Source organism: Gadus morhua, chromosome 3 (genome assembly GCF_902167405.1).
Source record: "Gadus morhua chromosome 3, gadMor3.0, whole genome shotgun sequence".
Lineage (NCBI taxonomy): Eukaryota > Metazoa > Chordata > Actinopteri > Gadiformes > Gadidae > Gadus > Gadus morhua.
This window is the reverse complement of record NC_044050.1, coordinates 23,696,472-23,715,895: the sequence shown is the minus strand read 5'-3', so window position 1 is coordinate 23,715,895 and position 19,424 is coordinate 23,696,472. Positions and strand designations below refer to the sequence as shown.

At 45.3% G+C, this 19,424-nt stretch overlaps 1 protein-coding gene across 2 annotated transcripts in view; it reads left to right on the top strand.

Moving 5' to 3' along the window:
- Window positions 1-2,847: 2,847 nt before the first annotated feature.
- neurl1aa (neuralized E3 ubiquitin protein ligase 1Aa) overlaps window positions 2,848-19,424 on the top strand; it is a 39,316-nt gene continuing 22,739 nt past the window's right edge. For both annotated transcript variants that reach the window (XM_030352340.1, XM_030352339.1), the window contains exons 1-3: window positions 2,848-3,123; window positions 13,051-13,304; window positions 14,726-15,047. In XM_030352340.1, coding sequence (XP_030208200.1) covers window positions 3,090-3,123; window positions 13,051-13,304; window positions 14,726-15,047 — 610 coding nt within the window. In that variant the 5' untranslated portion in view covers window positions 2,848-3,089. The remainder of the gene's footprint in view (window positions 3,124-13,050; window positions 13,305-14,725; window positions 15,048-19,424) is intronic.

The following is a 19,424-nucleotide window of genomic DNA, read 5'->3' as shown; positions in this document are numbered from 1 at the left end:
TGGGCCCCAGCTGCCGCCAAAGGAGCGAGGCATGCTGGGACGTGGGGAGATGGTTATTTTCGGCCACGGCGAGAAGCAAGACAGCGACCTGTTTCCTTTGTCCGCACCGCTGCGAGCCCCGAGCGGCGAGAGAGGACACGTGAAGCTAAGCTAACCCACAGACACGTGAAGCTAAGCTAACCCACAGCCGCCACCACCAAGGGTACCAGTGGGAGACAGGCCTCGCCGACTAGCCGTGCTAAAGGCCTCGTTCCTACCGCGGGAAGCATTGGTTCTAGCGGTTTTGAGACCTCACATGGAATGGGAAGCACGTTAAGGGGGAGGGATTGATGACAAGGCAGCGTTAAATTAAACATGGATGTTTTAATAGAAATGATGACTAACGGCGTTGCTTTGCGTTCAGTTCTCTCTCAGGGCTGTATATAGAGAAAAAGGATTCCCACTGTGCTATCGTTTCATTATACAAACGGGTATGGATTATTCTTGAAAGGATTCATTAGCATAAAGGAATTGAGGGCACAGCTGTAACATTTTGCCATTTGCATTCATGACCACCGTGTACAATGCTAATGGCTGTTTGTTCTTCTTCATCCGCCTTCCGATCCCAATGTCGTCACCCCTGTGATGATTTAATTTTCACAATACAACTACAGCATGCATTCGGATGTCAGATCTGAGAATTGCAGAATGGCATACATTGTACAGTGTATTCTTGCTTCTAATGAAACCACAGATAATAAATAAAATGGAGCAGTGTGTTCAACTTGCAAAAACCTCTTCAAATGAATCCCTTTTATTGGTCATCGCTACAAATGGAATAAATCTCATATTTAATATGAGATTTATGAATAATAAATCTCATATTAATATGAATATGTCCCATCCAGTATACAGGTAGGGGTTACTCATCTTGCTCTAGAGAATTTCTGCATGTTGGCTGTGGACATCGAGAATCGAACACAGAACCTTTCTGATAAAGTTCAACACACTAGCCACTAGCACTATTTTCCTTTAATTTGTTTCAAACTTGCACATCATAAAAATGTCAGCTTAATACCGGCTGCGAAAGGTTGCTCCCTAGAAAATGGCTCAATCTAAAATAGACTGAAGCAAAATGTAATGTCTATATCTGCAAGCGTTTCAGCTCAACTGAGGAATAAAGGACTTTATAACATTATCGACTCCTCGTAGTAGCTCAATACAATCCAATATTTATCATTTAAACCACTATGCTCAACATTTTTCCACCCAAGAAATTGTGGTGTGTGTGAAAAATCGTAACTACAAATCACTTTAAGACGAATACAATATATATATATAGGCTATATATAATATACTTATAATATAATATACAATAGAAGAAATAATGCTTGGAAAAAGCATTTTAGTGCATCTTCGAAAAGCTCACCACTCTGTAATCAGAATACTGTTGCCTATCTGAAAGACTTCTCAATCTTGGGTTTTAGTTAGATGTCCAGAGATGCAGCTCAGTTAGAGAGCCAAATGCTAGGGGAAATGCAGTGGAATGGACCAAAACAGGAAGAACAGAATACCCTCAAAAAGGAAGGATGTTTGAAGTCATGCAATCACTTACAGCACCAGTGTCCAGACGGGCGAGGAAGTGTTTGTGTTTTTAATACATCTTCCTCCCGTGTGTCGTCGAGGTTACAGCGCGCCTCCTGTTAGATCTATTATAATGTTGCTCATGTTTCTTCCATGAAGTACGGATACAGCTCTGGGCATTTTGTGCCTTGTGTGACACAAACTAATCACCTCGGTGTGGTTTAGGAATTCCTGAAAGGTAGATGAATGAGGATGTTATTTTTTTTATAAATACATATACATTTTCAATAATAATTATACAATTTTTTTTATTATATGTATCTATATTATATATTTTTTACATTATATGTAAATATAAACATATGTCAAAAAACGATTGATTTGCTTGAGTAAACATCAGCGCATATTTCACGTTATTTCCAATCCAAAGAGTATAGTTATAAAAAGTCTGAAGAATGAGAAAATGATTTCATATCACTAAAATGTACCACGAACCTCGTGTACAACGTTTAGTTTGACAGAGCCTTTGAGCCTTGAAACCTATGTATCCTGAGCCGGGTTGAGATCATGCAGAAACTATGCAGCGAGCCCTAATGGCTCTGTATGTGTCGTCTGAACCAAATAATAATAAATAAAATCAATACACATATCAACAACGCTCATTCACAATTCGGTGATCAGTGATTAATGCTGAAGGCGGATGGTGAATCACCACGGCAGGGTGTGAAATGCAGCACCTCGAGGTCACCGGAGATGGGGCGCTGACAGCGTTAAGTCAAAGGCTGGTCTCCTGTCTGCCTATAGGCATCCCGGGGCGCATGGGGGAACGGAGCGTGGACTTTTAGGTGAACGACTGAGTGGTGAGGGTGAGGAATGTGAGCGCATAGCTCACCGACGCTCCGGTTCCCAACATAGCCCGAATCCTTATATCTGTAACACAAAGACAGAGAGGGAGAGAGGGGGGGAGGAGGGTTAACGAAAACAAGGAATATGCGACAGACAAAGGCCCTTAATGTAAGATAATTTATACAGAATTTATACATAAGCAATGCAGGTTGATTCGAACGATTTTAATAGCATAAATCATACAAAAAATAATAATAAAATAGAATAGGATCAATCCTGATCTCCTTGCATAAATTAATCAATTGTAAGTCCAGTGCGTTTCACGTGGTTGAAGATGCGGTCGTTACCAATGACGCGCCAGCCATGGCAGTCATAGCGTTAACGTCGCTCACCACCACAGTCTCCACCTTTTATGTTAATGCAAGTGTGAGTGACTCGTGGTACATAGAGCGATCAGTGAATGGTAGGGGGGGAGTGTCCCTATACATAGGCTATTGCTCTGCAGCGCTGCTGGAGGTGCGGGCTGCTCTGTCTGTCTACTGTTTATGTATTCCAGTAAAAAAAAAGAGGCTCGTTTTGGGATGTGAAGGTCTAACTATGCCACCGACGCTGCCGTAAGCCTGCACAACGACATGTTCTGATTAATCGATCGGCTACCGGCGATAGGCAGGAATACAGCCATGGGTGGGCAGTTAACGCGAAATGCCCTGTACGGTAAGAATGCATTGTTTATTATGAGCGTTTTTGTCCTTTTTTTTTTTCAGGCGAAGCATCGTGAGGAAAGGAAATGCGTGTGTGTATTGCAATAGTATTTTTGTTTTATTTGTAAATTTAAAAGGGTCAGCATGAGCCAATGGGACCAGTATAGTGCATGTAATGGGAACACGGGCTCTGGGATCAGGTAGCTAATCTCCTGGAGCTTGCAGACATCTTTCTCGTTTGATTGACGGGAGGCGATTGTGTTTTCATTAAAGCGCTGCTACCCGGGCTGATGTAGATGGAACTGTGTTTTTTTTTTTATTCTAGGGCAATTAGGAGAAAATTTCGTTGCTATAATTATTATTTCCATTCCACTATCCACATTTCGTTGCAGTATAAGTAGTTTGCGTCAATGGTTTCAATTTAAGTTGGAGTGCACTGAGAAAAGAAAAAGTTTGGGGGGTTTCCCTGGTATGCATTGATAGACGTTTAAGTGTTCCCTCTTTCTTACACCACAGTTTCAGAGCAGTGGTGTGCGGTTATGTGGCCTGGTGTGTTCGCCATTGTATGTCAATTAAACTTAATACGCAATGAAATAATCATCCTATTACACACACACACACACACACACACACACACACACACACACACACACACAGATAAGCACAGCGCATACACACACGCACACACACACACACACACACACACATTAGCACAGCGCACACACATACACACAATACCACACGTGTGTGTACAAATATTCACATAAAATGACCACCCTTGCACATGTGCGAGGTTCTCATGGTGGTAGTGACAACAAGGTTGATACATAATATGTGGGCAATTACTTGGTTCAGGCTATTTGACCTCCCAATAAAACTTGTAATGACCACTAACACATTGCAAAGGTTCAGCTCGTACCATGTGAAAGTCACCCCAGTGGAACCAGTACCCAGTGGTGGATGAAACCCACATGGGCCCCTCACAGGGTGTGGGCCTGCTACAGTGCCACAGAAGGTCCTTCGGGGTCTCCTAGGTATGGCTGAGGTCCTGGAGCTTCCCCCAGTTCTCCTGGCCTACTGATTGGGCTAATAATGAAAGCCCATGGATTAAGCCAATTAGGAGCAGTGGGGGCGGGGCTAACTTAACGCGGACAGAGTGGGACTTGGACCCTGTAACTATTCAATGCAAACGCTCAAAACTGGCATGTCTTTGTTTGGTGAAAAAGTGAGTCAGTGTCCATGCTAAACTGTTACGAGAGGTATACACGACAACAGAGCGATTCGAGCTGACTCATAACAATTTTATACAATTCTGATCTTCTTTATAAGGCGCCGATGTGGGACTTAATTGAAATGTCAAACAAACAGGTTTAATAGCCCGCTGCAGGGTCTTTACTGCAGCATGTGGCCGCCTCATTGGCCGATTTCATCTGCTTCATGTCCACAACAATGGGACCGGCTGCTAGGGTTAATTAAATGGAATATTTTAGATGCCTATATTATTGTGTACCACTTGGTTCTTACTTTGCCTTTCTAGATACTAACAAGGGAGTTTTCACTGCAATCCTCATTCCTCAACATTCACGTAAGAAAAGCTTTTACCCAGCAACCAAACGTGACGCGCTTCATGAATGATACTTTACATTAGGCACGGCTCTCCGTCTGTGGAAGATGAGCAGGGTGGGAGGTATCCCGCTAACATTAACACAGCGCTTCCTAACGCTATTGCTTACTACTGCGGTGCTGTTCTCAGGTGTTGCAGACCACCAGAGCACATCTAAACGGCGTTGGCTAACTTGATTGCGTAACGCGGTCTGTGTCGAACCTGTGGGAGTGCTTGCTTTATATATTTTCCATATTGACAGAAAGTGGGCCAGTGGCTTTCAGCTGGAGGGTTTAGATTGGGCCGAATGTCTGGCTTCATCCACAATGCACATGTCTCTGGATAAGAAAGGCAACAAGGAAGCTGTGTGGAGCCAAACATGGTGAAGTTCTTAACGCATCTGAAGCCATCGATTGGCACTGATTGCTTGTTGTGGGTGGCTGACTTTTATATTTTGTTTTATTATTATTTTAATTTGATGATTTTCGTCTGTTGGCAAGAAGTGGCTGCGTTCACCCGGCTCATTCTTCCCACTCGTATCTTTCTTTTGTTTCCATGTTGGTCCCCTGGTTTGTTTCCTAAATACTTGGATTGGGTCTTTGTTTTTCTCTTTCACTCTTTCTATCGGTCATGGAGACAGGGATAGAGCGAGAAAGACGAGTATGAGTGAGAGAGAGACAGAGAGAGAAGATAAATAAGGGAAAATAATGGAACAGACAGAGAGGTTTGTGTGTGGGTGTGTGTGTGTGTGACCGGTTGCTATGGAGTGACTGAAACATATGTGTAAGGTTCAGATGACATTGCTTAGTAAGCTAGGTAACCTTGTCACCCACAACAAGAGGCCTAAGTGCACACACACACACACACACACACACACACACACACACACACACACACACACACACACACACACACACACACACACACACACACACACACACACACACACACACACACATATGCACCCTTATATCCTCCATGCAGGGCCAGTCATTTCAGAGGCAGCGTCCAAACAAAGACTCGGAGCGTTGTACATCCATCTCCTTCTAGAATCAATACGCCGCAGACATCCCAGGATTCTCCTCACCCGCCTGCACCCAAAGGCTTCGGGTTACACCGTACACCACCTGCAACGTGGCCTCACGCTAGGATTACTTATTGATTATACCGCGGCTAGCGTAATCCTGCTCGTCAGCGAGCGAGAGGCGGCGGCCGGTGAGCTTAGCAGAGCGCGCAGTGTTCAGACGCCGGCCAAACATAGACTTTCTTCAGATCTGCCGTCTCGGTTTGCGATGCAGCTTCAGTGCTGCTTGTCAGAAAGGTCTGAATAATTGATGCCCAGAATAGAGCGAGAAACAGCTCTATTAGAGAGAGAGAGAGAGAGAGAGAGACATCCCCCCCCCCCCCCTCGCTAAACCACCCTCTTCTGTTGTAAACACAAACATTTCTTAAGTGCACAATCATCTGGCTCCTTGGTATTTTCAACCTGACACCTTTCTAGGCTGGGGAGGCCTTTGTGGACCAGTGAAATTCCAAGGAGCTATATGATGATGAATATGCAGGTAATCTGAGATCCCCCAACAATGCCAGGGCCTCACTCTCATCTCGAGACTCAATCGAGTTAAGAGACAAGGGGACAACGAGCTGATAACCCGTTCTAATTACGTGATCCTATAGAACCCTCCCTACAAACACAGCACCCCCCCCCCCCACCCCCCGAATGATTGGCTGCCAGCAACACTCAATCAATCAAGATCAAATCAATGAATGTGTCACGACGTTGCCCGGCAGCGCACACAAACAGTACCATGGCAACCGTAAAGATGCAAAGGCCGGCTCAGCTAGCATCCAGGGTGGCCTCCGGTACCCATCGCCACGGTAGCAGGAGGCGCGGCGGCTCTCTCTGACCTCACAGAGAATTACTCAGGCGTCTGATCGGCTCCTGGGCCGGATCTGTGGAGCACGCTCTGTTGGACATCAAACACAGGGAACCTTTGAGTTAGACAAAGACCAACTGGCTTCGTGCCATTATGGCGTAATTGAAGATGATACGCATTTACTTGGATGGAGTTTTTTTCCTATTGAGTCCTCTAGTTTTATCCAGAGCAACTTCGGCCTGCAACAAATTCAGATACCTGTTCAAACAGTACCTTACCGGAAGGCATCTCAATATTGGCCACAGGCTAGGATGCAGACGTTTGGAATCTAAGCCAATGCCTTCCGGGGGGAAGACAAACACCCTGGCTGCTAGACTCTCCTGCCCACTCTACAGTATAAACTCTAGCACACATGCTATGGCTGAGAACATCTAGAAAGATGGCCATCCAAAAACCCACCCTGGATTGTTTGGCTTGATTTTCATTCAAAAGCCGAACCCAAATAACAATGTTTGTCGAGATGGATTCATGGCTTTCACTGATGATATATTTCCCAACATTGTCGGTCCTACATCAGCCTGAAACGACATTTTCTCATGAGTTAGTCAGGCTGAATCAATCATCTCCCACTCTGTAAACATCATTAGGGTGTTATTTGTCAGGGCTGTTGAGATTGTGTCTAGGTGCATTGTAAATGACACAAGCCATCTCACCAGCTACAGGGGAAGACAAGAAAAAAATAAAATCAGGATAAATACCATGGAAAAGACAAATGTGTTGTTTGGGCGCAGACACTTGAGAGCTAGCTTCGTTAATACAACCGTTGCATGTGAGGCTGACGTTTAGGTGAGCTGCTTTTTCCGTAGCAAACAGGAACTTGGTGATTTCACTTCCTGCGCAAATACAAACCTTCCGGTTATGGTACTTAATGTACGCGCTTATTGTATGTTGTACGTCAGGGCACTTAAAAATAGTACATAGCATCGTGTAGCATCTCTTCCCAGCTATTTCGGTTGTATACGGAGAATGGGTTAACCTAGCAATTGTTTCTATGAACATCCTTACTGTACGGACAGCCATATACAGTTTTTTTCTCTTTCTTCTAACAAGTATACTGATTGTAAGTGGCTTTGGATAAAAGCATCTGCTCAAGGCCCTAAATGTAAATTCAAAATGTAAAACGGTTATGATGCCTGTGACATTAACATGCCCCTATAATAGCCAGGGTAATAAAGATACAAGAAAACTCGGTTGGCTAAAACAAACAGACATGTCCGTACGTTTGGCTTCTGACACGACCCGGGCGATACTCCATGTACCATCTGTCCCAGATGGCCCAGCAGCCAAATGAGCTCCGAGCTGATAAGGTTACGCTAGGGAAATCGTTCGGAACAGGGTATGAAAGCTGCTCATTCAAAAGAGCAGCGTGCATTACAGGTGTCTATGTGTGTTATTGTGTGTGTGTGTGTGTGTGTGTTAAGAGTGTGTGTGTGTGTGTGTGTGTGTGTGTGTGTGTGTGTGTGTGTGTGTGTGTGTGTGTGTGTGTGTGTGTGTGTGTGTGTGTGTGTGTGTGTGTGTTGCCAAGGCAGGGACTTTGTAAGTGAATTACAAAGACAAAGTTGGACCGGCTACTCACATTGTTCCTTGTCACAACACACATCCAGGGACCAAAAATGACCCCATGGGGCCTTTTAAACCATCAGCGTGTGCCGAGACCACGCAAACACATGAGGTCGTTGTTTAAACAGTGCGTATCAAAGAGACACGCACACACACACACACACACACACACACACACACACACACACACACACACACACCTACACTAACACACACACACACGCACACACACACACACACACACACACACACACACACACACACACACACACACACACACACACACACACACACACACACACACACACACAGACACACACACACATAAACTTATACACCCATGTATACACACATAAAATAGGTTTACAGGTGGCAGCTGTCAGACCGGTTGGTTAAGTGGGGCCGTTTTAAAGGCTCTTCCTCTTTGGTTCACGTATGGGGCACCGTGCACTCCAATGTGCACTACAACGTGCGCTCCCAACGTGCGCTCCCACACCGTGCACGTGAGGACTTGATTGATGACATGAGAGGATCTCTCGACCTCGGCTGTTTCTGTCTCGCATTGTTCTCTGTTCCAGCCGGTAAATAAGGGGATTAGATTATGACGTATTAAGATATGAAACAAACACGGAGCTCTCTGCTCTGTTTTTAAATATTTCTAAACAATGCAAATGGGAAACTTGAAAGTTTCTTGAAATAGTAAAAAGCAGAAAAGATTTATAGGGGATTTGTCTTTGTGGAACCTGTTCTTCGCAGTACAATGTCCATGTTGCGATGGGTACAGAAACCTTTCTGTGTCTGTTTGTGTCTGTGTGTGTGTTACCTAGCTTTAGAACAACGTTAATGGTAATAGTTTTAAACGTTCAAATTTGTATTTTCTTTATTGCAAAATAACCTACCATTTAAGAAATAGATGATGAATATTTATTTATGATCTTTGTTTAGTTTTAAGAATAATTCCAAGGAATCCAAACCTACTCACTTGACACAGTACTGACAAAGTGATAGGGGCACAGTTTTGCCATCATTACTGTTTCCTTTTAAATGTAGTAGTTATGACGGTTCACTCTTTACCGTGCCCGCCCGGTTATTCAAATATTAGATATGTTTTCTGTCTTCTGTGGCCATTGACAACCAAGTCTGAGTGGGTTCCTGCTGATTTGCTTCTAACGCTGTGCCAAAATTGATCATGTAATTTAACATCTTAAATTATCATTACTTGGGCAGGTTTATTGACATCTGTATTTAAACAAATGAAAATCCAATCAGGTTAACCATGTAACCATTCTGGGCTTGATATTCTGGGCATAATAGTGAGAACAGACTTTGCGCTGGCTGATTAAACAAAGTGATACAAGGGTTCTTTCTTTTAAAGCAGTCTTAGGCAGAGTCAAAATACTCATCTTTGATAATTTGAAAAGGAAATAATGCCCTCGGATCCCCTATTTGTCTATCTCTGATAAGATGAGAGACAGAGCTCTTGTGTGTGTGTGTGTAGACCTGGAATGAGATAGAAGGATGAAAGCGGTCTGCTTTGAGGCTAATTAAATGGTTTCCCATGTTATCTGAGCCATGGATTAAGAAGTTGAGTGAGTTTAGAACGAGTGACTGTAAGGCAACCACAGAGCACACCCGATAGCTGGGATGACATTACAATGAATGTTGTCCTTCTCGTGGTTTTTCACACTTTACTGTGGAGAACCAACGATTGGATCATTCACCTGGAGATACAGATCGCAGATAAACTCATGCCATCTTGGATCTGCTTTCTGCCTTATGCGACTTCAAGCCAAATAGAGTCTCACAGTAGGTAGCATCTTGATGTTCAGGTCTTTGTCGTCATGTAGCAAAGAAAAGACTCTAAATTCATAATCCACTCATAATCATCAACAGAGTGAACACATGAACACAGCCTGAGCTAAGTGTGTCGTTTCAAAGTTTCAGACGTTGTTTATATTTTTGGGCTGTTTTGTTCTCGTGTCCCTTTTTTCGAACTGTTGCTCATTAGAGATTTACTGCAATGGATTTATGATGATTTATGAACACCCCTGAAACCAGAGTGGATTCTGGGACACTTTGCGACTTGGTTTACAGCCCTGCCTCCGGATGGGCTCATATACTCCCAAACATCAGAGACAGGAACATATTCCGTTTTGGGGACTTGTCTTTGTTGCACCATAAATGTTGTCGTCTGCGTTTGCTGTGAGATATGACGGCTGCTATGGCATTGGAGGTGAATACATTTCCCATATAGGTCATATATTCCTCCAAGGAAACGAGCAGATTGGATGCTGAAAATAGTGCATTAGTCAGCTGACTGATGCAGGCAGTAAGATTTCCTCCCCCCCCTCCGCTATGTTTACGAGCCCAGAGGACGACGGATCGGCGATACATTGGGCAGAAATCCTTGATTCTGGTAGATGAGTGATGATTCTGACTCGCCCCGGTTCTGCATCTCGGCTCCTGATATGAGTAACAGCAAATTGTCAGGATGGACGGCATTGGCTAAATTGAAGGTGTACTTGAGAATGATTCTGCCTCCAAATATTCAACAACAATCAGACAGTGAACAACAAAAGCACTTGATTCACCATTTTTATTGCTAGATCTAAGTAAACAAATCATTTTCCCCTTTTCAGATAACCCCGAGATAAGCGGACACGAGTGGCAAGTTGCCCCAGGATAGATTCAAGATCATAAATAACATTTTGTGTTCCCAGGCACACAAAACAGCATCTGTTGTAGAGCTCAGGCCCGAGTGAGAGCGCAGATCAGAACCTTTTGATGTGAGGGCTGGGGGGCGGTTGCTAAGAAACATGAATTCACACTTAACCTCCGTTTCATTTGATGGCAGCTGCGTCTCTCTCTCTCTCTCTCTCTCTCTCTCTCTCTCTCTCTCTCTCTCTCTCTCTCTCTCTCTCTCCAGTGCCTGGTAAAATGCATTCAGCCAAACCTGCTCTTGACCATATGCATGCAAGCACATTCATGGACGGTGGCATTGTGTCCACAATGAGGCTACCATTAAAAAAACAATGAATGGGACTGGAGGTCGTGCCGGGAGAAGAGCTAACTTTCGTACATAGAAATACATCGTATAAGATGGGAGATAGGGCTCTGAATAAGCCCTGATGCATTTTAGGGTCAATCGCGGGGTAATGCCAGAGACGGTATAAATGTAAAGTACAACAAAGGCCAGACTATGAATTTGACTCGCTGACATTCAAGGAACGTTTTAACGATGCAAATCTACCAAAGTGCATTAACGGCGGCGGACTAATCAAGCAAGGGGACAATAAAACCATCTTAAAGGGCTGTGGAGGCCAGCGCCGGACTGCACGGGGAGGAGGCTGGGAGCGGATCTGTTGTGTGGGTACCGAGGGACAGATTCCCTCCGCCACCTGCTCCCCACTTTCAAGATAGCACATTCAGTCTCTCCCTGCATCTAATTATCTAGCCATGGGGGCAGTGCCAGGGGCCGTGCCACCGCGTCCCCCTGCAAGTGCCCCTAACTCATCAGATTAATGGCGGCAGTTGTGGCTTTGTGTGCGTTTGGAAAGGGGGAGGCGATGGGAAGAGGCCGGGCTTTTAATGTGGCTGAGGTAGGACAGCTGTAATAAATCCAACAGGGGAGATAATGCATTTGGTTCGGGTTAAGGGGCCACGATGACAGTGTGTGTATGCTATGTGTTTATTGACGTGACTGTTGCAAAAATATTTAAACGTAATCCAGACAAATTTAGTTTTGATTATTTTCAATCATTCACTTCTATTGTTTGCCGTCTGCTTGTTGTTTTAAGGTCATTCCATCCATCTCACTGAATAGTTCTCTTGGAAGAGAAAGGGCCTATCAAAGCTCCATTTAATTGATTTAAATACTGAACATTTTAACTGAAGTTTGGGTTATTTCTCGATGGTTCCTGGATTCCTCGACAGTATAAGTTTAATAAAGTCGACTCGATTGTTTTGCTTGTGGTGAACATAAAGTTTGCTGTTTGACGAACACTCAATTTAGTCTGGACAGTGCTTCTGCTTGTTATTTAAATCTTTTGTCATAGATGCTCGGCAGAGGAGAAAGAGGGTTTATTCCAGAATGAGGTTAAGCTCAGCTAGCTGAATGCATGTGACGGTGTTGTGGTGACGGTGCATAAATAATGGCCCTCAGACCCTTGGGATCCAACATTATGAACAAAACACGAGTCTCCGATGACGGAGGAGTCCCCGATATCAAGGCCTACATTTCAAGCCGTACTTTCTTACTTGAAGGCATCCATTGTAGTCTTCACGCAATCCCTCATTGTACTCTCTCTTGAGTCCGTCTGCGTCACATCATTTCAGTTTTGCACAACCCTTTCACATGTGACTGCAGAATACAGTCTACATTACAGTCTCCACAAATAAAAAAGTTGTAATAGAGTGGATATATCTTTAACAGATGATGTGGAGGTAAAGGTGGATATAAAGAAATAATCAACAATTTAAAACATTCATTCACCCATATTCCTTTCCCCGATACGTCTCCTAATGTAGCTTAAAGGTCCCATGGCATGCCACCAGGTGTGGTGCGATTATCCGCTACAAGCCGTTTTGGAAATCTGGCGGATAGAGCAACGTTGGTAGGCTGGTAGACCGATCTATCCAGCACACATCTAGGTGGACACGCCCACCTGTGATTTCATAAGGGGCAGATTTCCAAAACGGCTTGTACCGGCTAATCACACCACACCTGGTGGCATGCCATGGGACCTCTATTGTCTTAATATACGCACTGTAGAATTGTATGTCGTACGTCCATGATCTCCATTCTAACGTCCCCTCCTCTTTTCGATCCCCTGTTCTCCAGACTCGCTCGGGGGACCCTTCCCGTCCACCTCCCACCGCTGTCACCACAAGCCCAAGCACTGCCTGCCCATCCAGTGTGGCGGGGGTCTGGCCGGGGCCATGGTCACCAGCCCGCTCCTCTTCCACCCCAGCGCCAAGGGCTCCCAGATCGTCATGGACCCCGGCCAGAGGATGGTGAAGAGGCAGGCCAGCTTCTGCAACGCCATCACCTTCACCAACCGGCCCGTCTCCATGTACGAGCAAGTCCGCCTCAAGGTAAATGTCCGCTCGGATTAGCTGGTGTGTTTTAGAGGCTTTTTATCCAATGTGACGTACGGAGAAGAATAGGTCATTAGTGAGAAAGTAGAGGTTAGCTGTCTCACTGGAGGATGTCTCGTGTACACTGGGGATCGAAGTCCTTCAGCCTCGATTGCAGTCGTTGTGCGTCAACCGTGTGAGCCGGTGTAATTCACGAATGACGCCATCCCGGCCCTCTGAGATTTTGAGGTTCCGAGACCAACGGGTGCGCACTGCGTGTCCACGGCAACCTTACGGCAAAATGGTGCCCGCGTAAATGTCATGCCCAGCGCACTAAATGAACAGCCTGTCACGCCGTATCTCTCTTCTTAGTTCCACTGACGTCAAATGTTTTGAGGGCAGGGCGGTTTAGTGGCCAAGGCTGGTCCGAGCTCCGGCAAAAGGCTCTGGGCTTGATACATAATGTTTACCAATTATCTGCATGCATTCTTCATCAAGTATGCTATTGATTATGCTCTTTGATGATATATATTTGAATTTGCTCTAGGTTCTGCCAAATAGCAAAATAGTAAGTAGCACACATAGTTAGGTACTATGGTAGATGCTAGTTGAGATTGTGAAGTTCATATTGTGAGTCTTCTATGTTAGAATTTGAAATTGTTGAGTCTCCTTGGGTAAAATATAAGGTTCTGCCACTAGCAAAATAATAAGTTAGTGGCAGAACCTTATATTTAGCACACATCCCAAAGTAGATGCTAGTTGAGATTGTAAAAATCTTCTTGTGAGGCTTCTTTGTTAGCCCTGCCAAATGTCAGGGCAGCCTAGAGCAATTGCGATATCAAGATTGTTTGCTAACTCACAAGGACGGTGGGATTTGAAATACTTCAGTTGGACATACTGGTTTATATGAGTCAATATTGAGTCAACGTTTGCGCGTAGGTCAACACAGGTGGTGTCTGAGCAGACTCCAAGATAATTCATCGACTGAACTAAGCATAAGTGACTCGTAACAAAAGGTCGGATCAACACTCAAAAAAAAAAAAAAAAAGTACATTAAGAGATTAATGAGGGCGTTAGACCGGTAGGGTAGTTAGGGAGCTTCACTGATGGACGAAAGCTTCTGGGTTTGAACCCGGATACCCACCATCTATGCCCGTTAGACTCCCTCGAGTCAGATTGCCTGAGTCAGAACACATGCCGCCTCAAGGAGGAAATTGGTTCCCAAGCCGCTTTGGATTAAAGCATCTGCTAAATGACTTAACGGAAAAATAAATCGTAAATAGAATCAAATCCCAGCTGTTAATCATAGACCCAGCATAGACCAACCACTGCAGCATGTCAAATAAGATCCGGCATCCAACATCGTCAATTTCATGTGTCTCTCTCTCTCTCCCCCCCTGTCTGGCTTTCTCTCTCTCTCGCTCTCTCTCTCCCTCCAGATCACCAAGAAGCAGTGCTGCTGGAGCGGAGCCCTGCGCCTGGGCTTCACCTCCAACGACCCGTCGCGGATCAACCCTGAGAACCTGCCCAAGTACGCCTGCCCCGACCTGGTGTCCCAGAGTGGCTTCTGGGCCAAGGCCCTGCCCGAGGAGTTTGCCAACGAGGGCAGCGTCGTGGCCTTCTGGGTGGACAAGAAGGGCCGCGTGTTCTACCGCCTCAACGACTCCAGCCCCATGCTGTTCTTCAGCGGCGTGAGGACCGCCCAGCCACTCTGGGCGCTGGTCGACGTGTACGGCCTCACGCGCGGCTTGCAGCTGCTAGGTAAAACGCTGGCTGGAAGAGGATGTGCTACAGCTTGTGTAGCGTCTTATCCTAGCTATCTTTGTTGGATACGGGGAATGGATTAACCTAGCGATTGTAAATGCTTGGAACTTGTTGCTAGCAATATCTTTACTGTACCGACAGCGATATGTTGTTGTTTCTCTTTCTTCTGACGAATGTTCATATTGTGAGGCACTTTGGATAAAAGCATCTGCCAAGTGCCCTCGTTTGATGTCGGATCGGGGCTACGGATGATGACGTTGTTTCATCGAGAATCACGGATTGCTTGATCAATCAGCTTATTCAAAAGGTTTTGGGTGAGTTTTAGATTTGCGATTGAGAAGAATGTGTGAATGTGTTTGAATGGTTGTCGTACAGTATTTGAATTTGGGTAGTTATGACAGTTAGACGTTACTAATTAGCGAGAGCAATAACATCAAACCTGTTTCACTGGCATCAGTTGTGTTACTGGTTTGAGTGTAAACACTGCCTTGCATCTCCTTTTTCCCTGCAGGCACTCGATTAAACTATGCCTTTAACTGCTCAAATACCATGTGTTCATCTGGTTTTACTTAAAAATGTGACATATATATATTGCAGTGCTCTCCAGCCATGCTATCTAAACCGTACTAAGTGTGAATGTACTTGGCTCCCTGAGTTTAGCTTCTTATAAACAGCTTCCCTACAAGCAGGTCGCCCATAAAACCATATGTTAAAAGTAACGCCTTTGAGTTATCGAAATCCAATAGTTAAAGGAGCGGTTGCTATCTTTACACAGCCTATATTTGCCGCCCCTACGTTTGAGCACGTGACAAGGACATGACAGCCAAAACAAGCCAGGCTATCCGAAATAGGCAAGTTAGCTTAGCATACGTATCCACATGGCTCCCCACTGGGCATAGCATGGGGATAGCATAGCCAGACGCACGCTAGGGTTAGGGATGGAATGCGCTGTACGTACTTATATTTGTATCGCTATTCCTTAGAGGTGCATGGCTTTCCCACCCTCCTTCCCCTGAGCAGAATGAGCTTGTGGGGGAGAGGGGAGGGGGAGGTAACACCCTCAATCCTAATTATGCGCAGTGTTGATGGACAGAGGATCTCTCGGCTCGCACGAAGGGGGATGCTAGGTGTGGGTGTGTGTGTGTGTAAGTGAGTGTGTGTGTGTGTGTGCGTGCGTGCGTGCGTGCGTGTGTACGTGCGTTATCAGCTGCACGCTTCAACCGAAAATGGATTCCTGTGACAACCGCCACTAAATATATATTGACGGGCGCCTCCGAAACCACAATGCCAAACTACATAAGACACAAATAAATCAATTATATGTCGCCGAAACTATTCAAAGAAAAAGGAAAAACTCCTCGCCAGCAAAAAATAAGAAAACGGTTGTAAAACAACTTGAAAAGCAATAACACTTAGAAGAATACAGTGAATTTGTCCCAGAGTCGGTGCTCCATCAAGTCGAAACAACTCGGACCGCTGCTTCCCATCCATTGGGATGTTTGGGTAGTTTCCAGGCAGGCTATATTCAGGACTGCCTACAAGTCCAACCTAATGACTGCGTGGGGGGGGCGCTACCTGACATCTGCCTACACCAACAGGACCCCAACAGTGTTGTGGAAGCAGAGGCCTGTGTGTGAGGGGGCCGGGGCATTTGAGAAAGGCTTAGGTAGGAATACACTTGGTAGGGCAAGAATAGGTCATGTGTGATCTACGCCGGTACTTAGTGAAGCTTTTGTTTATTCTTAGAATACAGCTTCAGGTGCTTTATTCATGGTTTCTGGTTTGTTTTTGTGGTATTTGAAGACTTGCTTTTAACGACACTGTCCCTCCAGTATTGCGGGGACGAAGCAAAAGAACAAATTGTCCGTGAATTCAGAATATTGTTGATGTGAATGTGCACACTCATCGCTCAGTGTTTGGCAGTTGCAATTTAAAAAAAGACTACAATTACAAAATGTTCCGAAAAACATCACAAGAGTGGTGTGTGATTTGAGTGGGAAGAAGATACGGACAGAGACACACACATGTGTTTGTGATGGACTGTGTCTGATTACGAACGAAGGGAATACAATATAGGCCGGGTATAATCCTGGTGGGAGAGCTGTATCCCTCTCGCTCGTTGGCGCCAAAAGGCCAGAAAAGCTCACTTTGATCTGTCATGGTTCTGAAGGCTGCTTCTGAATCTCTCTCTCTCTCTATCTCTCTCTCTCTCTCTCATCGTCCTCCCATACACACAGCATACACAAGCAAACACACACACGCACACACACATATATCCCTTAACACAAATACATGCAAACACCCCTTAACATACACATATACATACACTAACAAACACAGAGACACACACACACACACACACACACACACACACACACACACACACACACACACACACACACACACACACACACACACACACACACACACACACACACACGCACACACCCCTAAACACAGCTTACACAAACAAACACACACACACGCACCCATTAACCCACAAACACATGCACACACATGGACACAACCCTACACACAGCATACACAAACAAACACGTCCACACACATCCCTTAACACAAACACACTTGCACACACCCCTACACACTCACCATACACAAACAAACACACACACACACCCCCCTAAACACAGTATGCACAAACAAACACACACACACACACACACCCCTTAACACAATCACACATGCACACAACCCTACACACAGCAGACACAAACAAACAAACACACACACACAGACACACACCCCTTAACACACTCACACATGCACCCACAGCACACACATGCAGACACCCCTACACACAATGGGGTCATACAAGACACAGGCAAGACAGAGTCATTCCAGCTGTTTAGCGAATCCAGCTGTAGTCAGAAGAGGCCCATGGGTGGGACTCTAGGCGTACCAGAGACAGAGAGAGAGCTCTCCCAGCAGGCCATCTCTCCAGGAGCCACTAAAACACACCAGTTAGCCAGCAAAGGGCCTGCAACCAAAACCAGGAAACAACCCAGGCCCAAACCCCAATGAAGCCCCACGCTCTGTTGACTTTGAGCAATACCAGCACTGATGTCAACTGATCTCCCTCGAATAACCTCTGCTCACAAGCGGGATGAGGAGGAGGAGGAGGAGTAGGAGGAGAAGGAGGAAGAGATGGAGGAAGAGGTGTTGGAGGAAGAGGAGAGGGAGATGAGGAGGAGGAGGAGGAAGAGTTGGAGGAGGAGGAGAGGGAGATGAGGAGGAGGAGGAGGAGGAGGTGGATAATGCTTGTTGTCATGGTTAGCTCTGTGGTGAGAGAGACGGTGTACACAGGTGGTGGATTGAATTAATAAAGGTTGGCTCACCTCCGCCGCGATGTCAACGGTGGGTGACACAGAGATGATTGGGAGGCCAGGGAGGGTGAGAGAGTTGTCCGTCAATCTCTGTGATGGACAGCCGCGGTGCACGGAGCGTTGGGAGGTGCAGTTGCTTTGGAAAGGCTGCGATGTGTAAACAAACGCAGAGAGATTGAGCAAACTTTGGGGAATGCGGTCTGAGAATGAGGTTAGTTGTGCAGTCTGGTGTTTGGAGCCAGCCATTCACTCAGTTTTGTGGTAAACTGGGCTGTTCTTTTAAAAGTGACATCTGTGCACCTGCCATCACATTCTTTCGGTGGCACTGTGGATTTTCTGTTTAGCATAACCTGTCACTGGTAACGGCACTTAACACACAGATCAGAGTTGTCTGTCTGTCAGGTGATGTCCTAAACCGCTTTTCAAAGACGTTATCTTATCTCCGAGAGGGCGGGTTAGGAATGCAAAGGGTATCTTTTCGTTAAACATACCTCTTAAGGGAATGCAGAAGGTAGTATTGAAAATGTGGACATTCTGTTTTTTAGGTTGACAGTTAACATCAAATAACTTAAGGTCATTTGTTGTCTTTACACATGAAAATGTAAAATATCATGTGAGGACACGCATGTTACCTAACTACCCACAGAGTTGGATTGCACACCGTTTATTTTCTCGAAACACTGTATTGTTGCCTACAAGTAGTTGGTTGTTTTTGTCATATCCATGTTAACGTATTCATGAACTATATGATGGACAACATGGTGAGGTCATACCAGCAGGCTATGAGGAAATGCAATCACATGATGTAAAGCAGGTTAGGAGACGAGGAGATATGAAGAGAGAGTGCTTATTGTGTGTGGTCACCGGCTGAGGTTATCCATAGAAGCCACAGCGCCGAGCCTGAAACACACAGGAGCCCAAACGGCTATGCAGAAATGTATTAGGAGGATTAGAAATGTCACTCAACTCAAAGAGACTATCCGTTTTTTTTCAGACAAATGGTTAGGAGTTGATAAATGAAAGCCACGTT